This window comes from Physeter macrocephalus, chromosome 21 (assembly GCF_002837175.3).
Source record: "Physeter macrocephalus isolate SW-GA chromosome 21, ASM283717v5, whole genome shotgun sequence".
Lineage (NCBI taxonomy): Eukaryota > Metazoa > Chordata > Mammalia > Artiodactyla > Physeteridae > Physeter > Physeter macrocephalus.
The window spans coordinates 52,201,822-52,215,220 of NC_041234.1; the positions used below are offsets into that span (position 1 = coordinate 52,201,822).

General features: G+C 36.2%; 1 protein-coding gene across 1 annotated transcript in view; it reads left to right on the plus strand.

Annotated features, from left to right (window-relative positions):
- Positions 1–6,722, plus strand: part of UPRT (uracil phosphoribosyltransferase homolog) — a 33,972-nt gene extending 27,250 nt beyond the window's left edge. The window contains exons 5-7 of the mRNA XM_024129524.1: positions 1,784–1,945; positions 3,251–3,349; positions 5,513–6,722. Of these exons, the coding sequence (XP_023985292.1) occupies positions 1,784–1,945; positions 3,251–3,349; positions 5,513–5,619 (368 nt within the window). The 3' untranslated portion in view covers positions 5,620–6,722. The remainder of the gene's footprint in view (positions 1–1,783; positions 1,946–3,250; positions 3,350–5,512) is intronic.
- Positions 6,723–13,399: the final 6,677 nt, after the last annotated feature.

The window sequence follows — 13,399 nt, forward strand, 5'->3', positions numbered from 1 at the left end:
AAATGAAGCAACTGACAAAGGATTAATCTCCAAAATGTATAAGCAACTCATGCTGCTCAATAACAAAAAAAAACAAACAACCCAATCCAAGAATGGGTAGAAGACCTAAATAGACATTTCTCCAAAGAAGATATACAGATTGCCAGCAAACACATGAAAGAATGTTCAACATCATTAATCATTAGATAAATGCAAATCAAAACTACAATGAGAAACTACAATCACTGGTCAGCATAGCCATCATCAAAAAATCTAGAAACAATAAATGCTGGAGAGGGTGTGGAGAAAAGGGAAAACTCTTGCTCTGTTGTTGGGAATGTAAATTGATACAGCTACTATGGAGAACAGTATGGAGGTTCCTTAAAAAACTACAAACAGAACTACCATACGATCCAGCAATCCCACTCCTGGGCATATACCCTGAGAAAACCATAATTCAAAAAGAGTCATGTACCAAAATGTTCATTTCAGCTCTATTTACAAGAGCCAGGACATGGAAGCAACCTAAGTGTCCATCAACAGTTGAATGGATAAAGAAGATGTGCCACATATATACAGTGGAATATTACTCAGCCATAAAAAGAAACGAAACAGAGTTATTTGTAGTGAGGTGGATGGACCTGGAGTCTGTCATACAGAGTGAAGTAAGTCAGAAGGAGAAAAACAAATACCATATGCTAACACATATATATGGAATCTAAGAAAAAAAATGTCATTAAGAGCCTAGGGGTAGGACGGGAATAAAACACAGACCTACTAGAGCATGGCTCTGAGGATATGGGGAGGGGGAAGGGTAAGCTGTGACAAAGTGAGAGATTGGCATGGACATATATACACTACCAAACGTAGGGTGGATAGCTAGTGGGAAGCAGCCGCATGGCACATTTAGATCAGCTCGGTGCTTTGTGACCACCTAGAGAGGTGGGATAGGGAGGGTGGGAGGGAGGGAGATGCAAGAAAGAAGAGATATGGGAACGTATGTATATGTATAACTTATTCACTTTGTTGTAAAGCAGAAACTAACACAACATTATAAAGCAATTATACTCCAATAAAGATGTTAAAAAAACAGTTAATTTAATGAAAAATATTAACTAAGTAACCATAAAAGTAGAATTTTTACGTTGCCTAAAATCTTGACAATGGTATGAAAATGATTGACCTTCAGCAAACACTTCCTTAAAGGAATTCAGACTCAAAAATAACTCTATGTTCTGAAACCAAGGGTGTGGTGGTGGTGTTGGTTGTGGTTCTCTGGGGGGGGGAAAGGGTACATATATTACTTTTTCACTGTTGGCTAGTAAAGCCTCTGCCATTGAAGTCATTGCTGGGTCTAAGTGATATCTCTTGATGCCAGCTTAATCTAAAGGGAGAGCCTTTGGTCTGTAGCCCCCTTCTTCCATAAATATTTTATATTTTTTTCAGATGAAAGTAACACAGTTTCTTTAAAATAATAGGAGTAAAATGTTCCTGATATTGGAAAAGTTCAAGGAGCAGCTTAATAAAACACTTTATTTGCTGTAATAATGGAAGCATGACAGGTCTAAAACTTGCAAGCCAGCACTAAAACTAGCTTACCCTAGTTTCATTGACCTGAACTAAGTATAAAATATGAGCATATCAGAAGTAAAAGCTGTTAGCTTAAGAAGAATTGCTTCCATTTTGACAATGTCTTTATTTATTGTATTAATAACAGTCAAAAACTCTGCTTTGGTCCATTCTTGGACTTTCACTGTATCTCCTCCTAATCCCTCTTTCTTTCTATTTTATTTCCTTCTTCAAGGTGAGGCAATGGAACAAGGTTTACGAGACTGCTGTCGATCCATACGAATTGGAAAGATCCTGATTCAGAGTGATGAGGAGACACAAAGAGCCAAAGTATATTATGCCAAGTTCCCCCCAGACATTTACAGGAGAAAAGTCCTTCTGATGTATCCGATTCTCAGTGAGTGGCTTGTGTTTAATTTGTAACCTTTGGTTAGGGTTTAAATTCAACTTAGTGCCTGCCTTCTAGGTACCCTTATATAAAGGCAAAAACCATTTCTAAATGTGTTTTTTGTTTTTCTCAGTTTGGTTTGGAGTTGTCCTGGGCAGTTCTCTGGGGAATTTTTATTGTGTAATAAGAGAATACACATTAGTCAATCTTTATTAGCTCCGAAAACTTCTATCTTAAAATTAACACATTGAAGCAAAGGATTTAATGAAGCAAAATATATAGAACACAGAAAATACATTGAAATATGTCCCTTCTCTAGCCCAATGAGTATAGCAATGATTTTCTCAAGGATTTATCCTCTTTGGAGGTAATATTTTTTTCCTATTCTAGTCTGTTTCCTAAGCTTTCTCAGATCCTGGGGTTGGGGGTGGTGGGTGGGTGTTATATTTGATATCTCAAATAGTGAACGAATTTAGGGCTTGTTGTGCATTTGAAAACTGAAAAGTATATGGGTTATGTCTGTTATTGAAAATAACATAATTGATAAAAAACAGGCACCTTGAAATGAAGCTTTGTCTTGTAGTATCTTTTTTTTAAACATCTTTATTGGAGTATAATTGCTTTACAATGGTGTGAGTTGTTACAAGTTAGCTATAGCCTTCTACTAAAACTCCTGTCAGGTGGCCCTGTTTTTTTTATTATTTTATTTTATTTTATTATTTACATCTTTATTGGAGTATAATTGCTTTACAGTGTTGTTAGTTTCTGCTATATAACAAAGTGAATCAGCTATATATATACATATAACCGCATATCCCCTCCCTCTTGTGTCTCCCTCCCACCCTCCCTATCCCACCCCTCTAGGTGGTCACAAACCACCGAGCTGATCTCCCAGTGCTATGCGTCTGCTTCCCACTAGCTGTCTATTTTACATTTGGTAGTGTATATATGTCCATGCCACTGTCTCACTTCGTTCCAGCTTACCCTTCCCCCTGCCCGTGATCCACCTCACTACAAATAACTCAATTTTGTTTCTTTTTATGGCTGAGTAATATTCCATTGTATATATGTGCCACATCTTCTTTATCCATTCATCTGTTGATGGACACTTAGGTTGCTTCCATGTCCTGGCTATTGTAAACAAAGCTGCAGTGAACATTGTGGTACATGACTCTTTTTGAATTATGGTTTTGTCAGGGTGTCTAGTAGTATCTTATGTTACATTTCTAAACTGCCTTTACTTCAAAGAAACTCAAAGACATTTTGAGATGAATGTTAAAGTTGCCAATGCATTTGGTTGTCATTTTATTTCAGGCACTGGAAATACTGTGATTGAAGCTGTAAAGGTTCTCATAGAACATGGAGTTCAACCTAGTGTTATTATCCTACTCAGTCTGTTCTCCACTCCTCATGGTGAGTTCATGCTCTGGATGGTCATGGGGTGGTTATGTATACATCTGCCCAGCCTCTCATCCTGAGGAAAAGTTCATTTGCTTCCACATTAAATCTAAATTGAATTTTGGTGGTTATAACTTGTGTTCGTCATCTCTAAGCTTAGTGGTAATACTTTACACCATTCTACTGTTGTTCAAATTCAAATGGAGAAGTATGAGCTAACTCCATTGAAGGGGATTGCAGTTGTTTTCATGGTGACCCTGTTTGAGTAGAGCTTGCAAATGGCTGAAAGGTCACTATTTCTCCTGGCTCCCCACCTGAGCCTGAAAACTGCTCTCAAACAACAAGAAACTTGAGGTTCTAGCTAGCCCTATGGTCTTACTGAAGTAAGCTTTGCAGTGTGAAGCAAAGATCAAAAGTTTGTAAAGTTAGACTTCTGCTCAAAGGGCACAGTGAAAGAACTTGTGTCCTCCATTTCCTGAGAGAGGTAAGCCTAATTTAAGACCCTAGTTTTTTTTGCCATGTAATCTAAGACGATTGTGAAAGTATCCTAAGAAAATAATCGTAAAGGCATGTAGAAATTCAGCATTTAGGATAGTCACTGTAGAGCTGTATTTCATGTAAGAGAAAATTTGAAAGTATATAAATGACTTACTTGGAAATGGTTAAATAAATATACAGTTGACCCTTGAACAACGTGGGTTTGAACTGCGTTGGTTCACTTATACATGGATATTTTTCAATACTGAAAACTACAATACTACACAGTCCATGGTTGGTTGAATTCATGTATGCAGAGGAACTGCAGATACAGAGGGTCAACTATAAGTTATATATGTGGATTAACCCCCATGTTGTTCAAGGGTCAATTGTATATTCAAAGAATAATATTATATAACTGTTAGATCATGTTTTTGAAAAAATATTTAATGACATAAAAAAATCTGGTAAATGTAAGAGCAGAATAAACAACATTAGAATAGTATAAAATGTCATCACCAAGTTTAGAGATGACTAATACAAATTATGAGTATTATGACTACCAAAATCAGACTTGGATTAAGATGGGACCTAATAAATCTTTCCTTAGCATGAAAGGCTAGACAGATGCACAATACTATTTCAATTTTCATTTTAAATCACATAATATTAATAGTGGTTGTCTTAGGGTGGTGGGATTCTAAGTGATTCGTTTTCTTTTTTAAGCTTTTTTTTTGTATTTTCCAAATGTTCTACAATGAATTTGTATTTGTTTCATAATCGAAAAGAAAGAGAAGTATGTGGCTTCTAGTTAGGGTGTTTTCTCATTTCCAAAGGTTCCAAGTCTCAGCCAACCCTGAAGAGGCTACAGAGAAACCAGTTGGGAGGGCTGCGTTTAGTATGCCATTGATTATTTTGCTGTTTTATAATAAAAAATTACCTGTAGTTCAAATATTGATGGTGACAAAGGGTAATTTGCTTGGTTATCCATCCATATAACAGAGGTGGCATTGTAAACATTGAGATAGCCAAATAATTATTGGGTTTTCTGTCTTTGGGAGTAGAAAAGTAACCGTGTTAGTTGTAATAGTATACATTAGAATAGTATACTAATTCTTTGACATTATTGATGAAAAAATCTTATTCCATGGCAGCCTTGCTATGGCTTTTTAGTTTGACTGGCATCCTAGCTAGTCCCTTCCTTTCTTCCTCCATCTCCTCCCCACCCAAGCTAGAGTCATAACTTCTCAAAAGCTAGCTTTCTCTAACATAACAAAGAAGTCTTTGCACTTGTTTCAACAGTGTTCCAGTTGAGAAACCAGCATCTTATGTATGATCCTGTTTCCAGAAAGGACTGTATTCTCTGTATTCCAGCTACCTTTAAAATAAAACAAAAAAAGACTCTTCAGGGGAAAAGTTGCTATAACTGAATATATTTTTCAAATCTTGGATAGAAAACAATTTGATTCTAAGAATATATTAGTGAGTGGGTGGAAACATAGTCTGACTACTATCAAAACTTTTCAGATACAGACATTATATAAACTAAGAGATTAACCAAGTCTGACTATGTGTCCAAAGGTCATTGCTCTTGGTCTTCTGTCAATATTAGACCTAGTGACTGATTATAAAATTACTGAATTCCAAGTAATGTTATCAAAAAATTCTGCCATAATGACAATTCTCTTTTATTTTTTGAAGGTGCCAAATCAATCATTCAGGAGTTTCCAGAGATCACAATTTTAACTACTGAAGTTCATCCTGTTGCGCCTACACATTTTGGACAGAAATACTTTGGAACAGACTAAGTTATTGAAGGAAAATTATTCTATAGTGTAATATTACAGTTATGAGTTTCTGCCTGTTTGACTAATTCACTTGAGGAATGACATAGAAAATTGTGATAAAGATACTTTGTAATTTTTGGAAGTGGGTATATTAAAAGGAAATACTTGAGGTTTGATTTTTTATTTAGTTATTTCTTGGCTGTTGGCACCATATTCAGCAATGAAGCACACGCAACTCTTCAAAAATATTTTAATAATGTTCTTATGCAAATTGCTGATCCATCAGTGCATTGAAACTGTTCCCTAATTTATGAACCTCAGTTTAGAGGTTGCTTGCAGCCACAAATAAAACCCAAATGGGAGTCAGTTCATTGGCCCACTCTAGTTTGTATTTTGTTTAGTTTGCTTTTAGTTCTAGGGAGATTTCATGTATGTGGCTGTTGTCACCTTCCTCTACTCTTTACTTCCTAGTACAATACACACTGGTAACTTGGAGAGGATGAAAAAAGAACGCCTCATAGAATTTTACGTTTCCATTAATGTCCTCACTCAGTTGGCAGATCCAGGGTATACAGTTAGCTCTTCGTTCAAGCCATTATGTTCTTCATGGCTCACTTCCTACCCTGTGCATTGTTGGTAGGTGCATTGTCAAGTGTAATGCAGTGAAGACAATGGTGGGGCATTTACAGCAACTGGAACTGTAACATTAATTTGCTTAGATTGAACCAGGGATGTCTGGATGCTGACAAGGGAGGGCTAAATACTGTTAATGCCGTCAATGCCCTAGAAATGAATTGGTGGTGATCTTTCTGAGGTGTGGGGGAAAGGATGGTTTCTTGCTGGGTGTATGGCCAATAAGTAAATTAAAATGCTTCATTTTTAATTTGGATGTTTCTACTAGAGGCCTTTGATTTGGAACTTAGTTCTTTTGCATGTTTGTCAACTGTAGATGTATTAAAATGGGAAAAAATACCATGATATTAAAAAAATCCCTAAGATTTTTATGTGTTCATATTTAGGCTTCTGAAAGAAAGAGAAATCATTTTAGGAGAGGATGTTCGTGTTCTGAAACTTGCTTGTAAAACCCTGATCTCATTTTACATTGATATTAAAACATTTTAACAATGGTGGCTGGCTGATTACTTGATTAATTATACCCTATAGCCCCATAGGCAGCTGTTGTGGGCTTCTGTTTAAAAAAAAAAACCAGAAAAGAACAGAAGACCATTTCTTAGAAAGAACCAAAGCTGACAGAAGTCAGCAAAGATTCAGGGAAAGGAAGGAAAGCTGGTGTAGAATGGACTGCATTTTCCTTTTGGAGCCTAGAAGGACTTCACTATATTTTTCCCTTTATTTTTGAAGACTCATAATAAACTGAGATTAATTGATAGATTACCCATATTACAATTCTTCCAAGGCAAATGTTGCTCTCATGTTCTTGTTGAAATTATCATCTGTATTTGTCAGTTAAGTATTTTGATATAATGTAGATTTTGTTTATTCCTGATTAGCAGAAGCTCTAACTGAAGACCATTAAAACCAATATCTTTATCTCCTTGTCCCAGGAAAGATGTGAGCCAGCAAATTTAGATAGAGACCAGATCTGCTTCAGGTTGATGCACTGAATTAGTTTGGAAAGGTGATGTCTACCACTGTAGGAATCAGTGCTTCTGAGTTAGTGCTTATATTAGGGTTTCAATATTTTGTTTGAAGTGACTTTCCAGAACATTAGACAAATTCATATTCGAGTATAGGTATAAAATGATATTTCAAGCAAATTAATTTTATATTATCAGCCATTTAAATTTAATGTGTCTCTGTTCCTTTTCAACACTGAACATGATTGGGAATTGACTACATTTGGTTCCCACATAAACGGAATTCCTACTCTAAGCAGTAGGAATTATTCAGTGGGGTCACATTTCCCACTGGTGATTGTCCTCTACCCCTCTGCAGATTTCAAGAGCAGTTGTAACTATGTCTTTTGAAGTTTGGATCTTTTTAGCAAATGAGGCATTATTTGTAGGGTTAATCAGTTGCAGGACTCTTTTGAACCCAGGAAATTTTCTAAATGACACAAAATTAACAGTCTATTCAAAACTAGATTGTTTTTAATGACATGAACTTCACAACAGTATAAACTGTGTAGATTCCTTATTGAAGAAAGGAACCCTAACACAATAAAAACAAGAAGCAGTATACATGAGTGTTTATCAAAAGTTGAATGTGCATCAGAATCACCTGGAGGGCCACAGATGGCTGGGCCTCACACCTAGAGTTTCGGATTCAGTAGGTCTGGAGTAGGTCCCAAGGACTTGCATATCTAAGTTCCTAGATGATACTGATGTTGATGGTTGAGTGGCCACAACTTGATTTCAGACATTTCTTCTTATATAAGCATTTAATTATACAAATTTCCCTATAAATACTGGTTTGGTTATACCCCACAAATTTTGATATGTTGTGTTTTCATTTTCATTTGGGTCAAAATACTTTTTTCATTTTCCTTTTGATTCCTTCTTTGATCTAGGGCTATTTAGAAGTGTGCTATTTAATCTTCAAATATTGGATTTTCTAGATTTCTTTTTGGTATTGATTCCTAATTTAATTCAGAGAATATACATCATATAATTTGAATCCTTTTCAATTTTAAATTTATTTGTCTTATGGCCCATAATATAGTTTCTCTTGGTAAATCTTCCCCGTGTGCTTTAAAAGTATGTGTATACTACTGTTGTTGGGTGGAGTGTTCTATAAATGTCAATTAGGTCATGTTGATTGACTGTGTTGTTCAGGTCTTTGATTTATTTACAAATTTTCTGTTTATTCTATCAATTATTGAGAGAGGGGTGTTGAAATCGCTGACTAAAATTTTGGATTTGTCTGTTTCTCCTTTCAGTTCTATCAGTTTTTCCTTCATGTATTTTGAAGCTCTGTTATTAGGTACATAAACTTTTAGGATTGTTATGTCCTCTTGATGGATTGATACTTTGTCATTATGAAATGTCTCCTTTTATCCCTAGTAATATTCTTTGTTCTGAAATCTACTTTGGCTACTATAAATATAAACATTCCAGCTTTCTTTTGATAGTGTTAGTATGGTATTTTTTTTTCATCCTTTTACTTTTAACCTATTTTGTTTTTATATTTACTCTGGGTTTCCTGCAGGCAGTCTAGAGTTGGATCTTGCTTTTTAATCCAAGTCTCTTTTTTAATTGGGATGTTTAGATCATTTTAATTTAATGTGATTATTGATACGCTTGGTTTTTAAATCTACCATTTTGCTATTTGCCTTCTATTAGTCCCATTTGCTTTTTCCTCTTTTTCGACCTTCTTTGGATTAATTGAATATTTATGATTCCATTTTGTCTCTTTAATGGCTTATTAGTTATAATGCTTTGTTTTTTAGTGGTTCCTTTAACTTATCACAATCTATTTCACATTTCAGAACTTAAACAATATATTGTACTTCCATTCCCCCCTCCCCAGCCTTTGTGCTCTTATTGTCATACATTTTACTTCTACATATGTTACACTCCATAATTCATTGCTATTATATTTTGCTTTCAACAGTTATCTTTTAAAGAGATGTAAAAAGAAATAAGAAAAAAAAAGAAGTCATTTTAATTTATCCATTTTGGGTGCTTTCTATTTCTTTGTGTAGATCCAGGTTTCCATCACATATTATTTTCCTTCTACCCAAAAGACTTCCTTTAACATTTCTTGTAGTGCATGTCTCCTAGTAAGAGATTCTTTCAGCTTTTGTATGTATGAAAAAGTCTTTATTTCACCTCTGCTTTTGAAAGATATTTCTCCTGTGTGGAATTTTAGCTTGGCAGTTTTTTTTTTCTTTCAGTACCATAAAGATGTTGCTTCACTGTCTTTCTTATCATGTTATTGATAGGTCTGCTGTTATTCTTCCATTTATGTTTAATGCAATTACTGATAAAGTAGGATTTACATCTGCCATTTTGCTATTTGTTTTCTATATGTCTTATATATCTATTTTGTTCCTCTATTCCTCCATTACTGCTTTCTTTTATGTTAATTGGATATTTTCTAGTGTGCCTGTGTCAGGTATCCTCAAGACCACTCCCAGGGCTCATTAGGACTCAGAATTCATTATAATTATGGTTATGGCTTATTACAGCAAAAGAATATGAAGCACAATCAGCAAAGGGAAAGGCACATGGGGCAAAGTCTGGAGGACATCAGGTACAAGCTTCCAAGAGTCCTCTTCCAGTAGAACTGCACAGGATGCACTTAATTCCTCTATCTATAGATTGTAACAACATGTGTGAAGTGTAGTCTACCAGGGAAGTTCATTTGCTTAAGATTCCAGAGTTTTTATTGAGGTTTGGTCACATAGGCACCCAATGCCTGCATGATTGATCACAGTTATCAAAACAGACCACCTTAAGGAAAGCAAGTGTTCACCATAAGTTACATTATTTACAGACTATCTAGACATATTGATAGACTGTGTTTCAAACCTCAAAGTGTGCAATAACACTTTTATGAGTTAAAATATTCTGAGAGCTCAATTCCTGGTAGTTGGACAAGGGCCATTTATGAAAACAGACTCTTAATGGGAATGTGCAAATTTTGAGCAACTTAGACCTGTTAAGTCAACTCTTTCTGCAAAATTCACCCTCTTGGCCTTTGGCTCTCTTACAGGAAAATGATTGTATTTTTCTGAGTACCTACATTTAGTTTAGCGTTTATATTGATATAAAAGATGTAGTAATATATTAACATGAGTATGCCCAGCATGAAGGAGCCAGTGCAGGATAGGGATAGACATGAAGAAGCAACTAGTCCATCCTATAAAGCCATTATATAAATCTCCATATTTTTGTATTAATTTGTCTTTGGCCTATAGTTATTTGTACCTTACAATAAACTTGTGTAGAACTATTTAGCACATTAATTAACTGATGTTAATTACATCAGATTCCTCTTAACATCAACCATTTCCCATTGATATCACATCCTGACGAGGCTTTAATTCAGTTTCCCAATACATATACTTATCAATATTTATATGAGGTAATTGAATCTTACAAGCAATGCCAATATTAAACTGTATCACACTATGGTTATAGTCCAGTTTTGTTTCATTCCACAGGCCAGTAAGAATCAAGAGAGGTACTTATTATACCTTCCCAGCATAATTGACCTTTGCCCATTTACAAGATGTTATTATGGATGGGTATTGTCGCAACTGGCCAGGATTGAGTTATTTCCAGGTTCTAAGTCACATGTGTATTAATTTGCTAGTGTTGTCATAACAAAATGCCATAGACTGAGTGGCTTAAACAACAGAAATTTATTTTCTCAGTTTTGGAGTCTAAAAGTCGAAAATGAAGGTGTTGGCAGCTTTAGTTTCTTCTGAGGACTCTCTTCTTAGCTTGCAAATGGCTGTCTTCTCTGTCCTTACATGGTCTTTCCTCTGTGTGTACATATCCCTGGTCTCCCCTTGTGTGTCCTAATTTCCTCTTCTTATAAGGATACCAGTCATATTAGATAAGGGCCCACCCTAATGGCCCCATTTTAACTTAATCAGCCCCTTAAAGGCCTTGTTTCCTGTACAGTCACATTCAGAGTTACTGGGGGTTAAGGCTTCAACATATGATTTTGTCCCTAATAGGGAGACAAAGCTAGTCATCTTTTTGGCGTTTACATGATTTTACTGAGACTGTTTCCATTCTGTGCTATTGTGTAGCAGGGCCCATCTCTTTCCTACGGCAAGGACAAGAGTGTAATTCAGTATGGTTCTTACTCCTGCTGACTGCATTACAGGGTATATCTGATTTTGATCCATTCTTGGGATGAGGGCTAGCAGAGTTGCATCAATGCAAATTACTCTTTGCCCCCAGAGAACTTCCATACGTCTGAAGGTCCAAAAGTTTCCATAAGTGTGCCCTAGGTGAAGAGTCATTTCTCCATTGCTACTTCAGGTTTAATCTGTTTTAAAATAGTCAAGAGACCCTGTTGGGGATTAAGGTACAAGCCCTTTCCCAACATCAAGGCCTAGCATTGTCCAGCATTATTCATTGAATCTGCCTGGTCTAGTTCACTAAAGCCTCCTCATCTTCCCAGGCTGATTCCCATTCTTTTCCTTTCTTCTGAAAGAGTATCCCTTCTAATTGGTCTGTTCTCACTAACACAACTTTTTCTTCTGATTGCCACTCATTAAAAGTGAATTGAGTTTGCCCTTTGATGCTTAAACTGGCACCTATCTCTCCTACAGCTCTATTTTATATCATAACCAATGTCTTCTATCTCATGGACCAATCTACCAGGCATGTTGTTGCCATTGCATACTAATTGCCTGAGTTTGGTTAGGATACATGTTTTATACCCAAAAATGTTGGCTCACCCATACTAAGGTTATATGGGTAGTAGTCACACCTAGATGTAATTTACTCTGAGTATGCCATAAAGGCCTCCCCAGGCCCTCCTTGTCTCAAGGTAGGGTCATTTCCTGTGGGGATACAAGCCTACCAGAACATTTTCATCAACTCAGTAAGAAACCCTGTATTCATTACAGAAAGTCCCCTACATATGAACAATTTCCGTTCCAAGAGCATTGTTCATAAGTCCAATTTGTTTGTAAGTCCAACAAAGTTAGCCTAAGTACCCAACTAACACAATAGGCTATATAGTACTGTACTGTAATAGGTTTATAATACTTTTCACATAAATAATACATAAAAACAAACACAAAAAGTAAAACATTTTTAATCTTACAGTACAGTACCTTGAAAAGTACAGTAGTCCAGTACAACAGCTGGCATACTGGGGCAGGCATCGAGTGAACAGGCAAGAAGAGTTACTGACTGGAGGAGGGAGAGAAGGTGGGAGATGGTAGAGCTGAAGGATCCTCAGCAATAGGAGATGGAGGGCAAGCTGCAATTTCACTCACACCTGATGTTGATGTAGAGCTGAAGGATCCTCAGCAATAGGAGAGGGAGGGCAAGCTGCACTTTCACTCACACCTGATGTTGATGGCACAGATTCTGGTTCCTTGCTGGATTCAATTCTATCTACCCTCTTGAAAAAACAATCCAGTGATGTCTGGGTAGTAGCTCTTTTTTTCTCGTCATCCTGGGCTTGAAATAAAGATACTGTACTACTGTCCTCTATACAGTACTGTACACAAAAGCACAACCACTTGTAGAGGATGCACACATGTGACAACGTATGCCAGACACATGAATTAACTTACGTGATTCGACATGCAAACATATGTTGACATCTTTGAAAGTTCGCAATTTGAAGGTTCGTATGTAGGGGACTTACTGCAGTAGTCACTCTCCATTTTCCCTCCATCAGTCCCTGGAAACCACTAATCAACTTCCTGTCTTTTTGGATTTGCCTATTCTGAACTTTGATATAAATGTAATCGTATAATATGTGATCCGTTTTCAGTTGATTTTCATGTATAGTGTAAGGAAAGAGTTCGACTTTATTCTTTTTTTATTTTTTTTTTGGCTGAGCTGTGCGTGGCATGCAGGATCTTAGTTCCCCGACCAGGGATCAAACCTGCACCCCCTGCAGTGGAAGCACGGAGTCTTAACCACTGGACTGCCAGGGAAGTTCCTGACTTTATTCTTTTGCATGTGGTTATCCAGTTATCTAAGCACCATTTGTTAAAAAGTATTTATTCCCCACTGAATTGTCTTGGTACCCTGTCAAAAATCAATTGACCATAAATGTAAGAGTATACTTTTGGACTCTCAATTCTGTTTCATTGTTGTATCTGTCTATCCTTATTTCAGTTTTGATTACTGTAGTT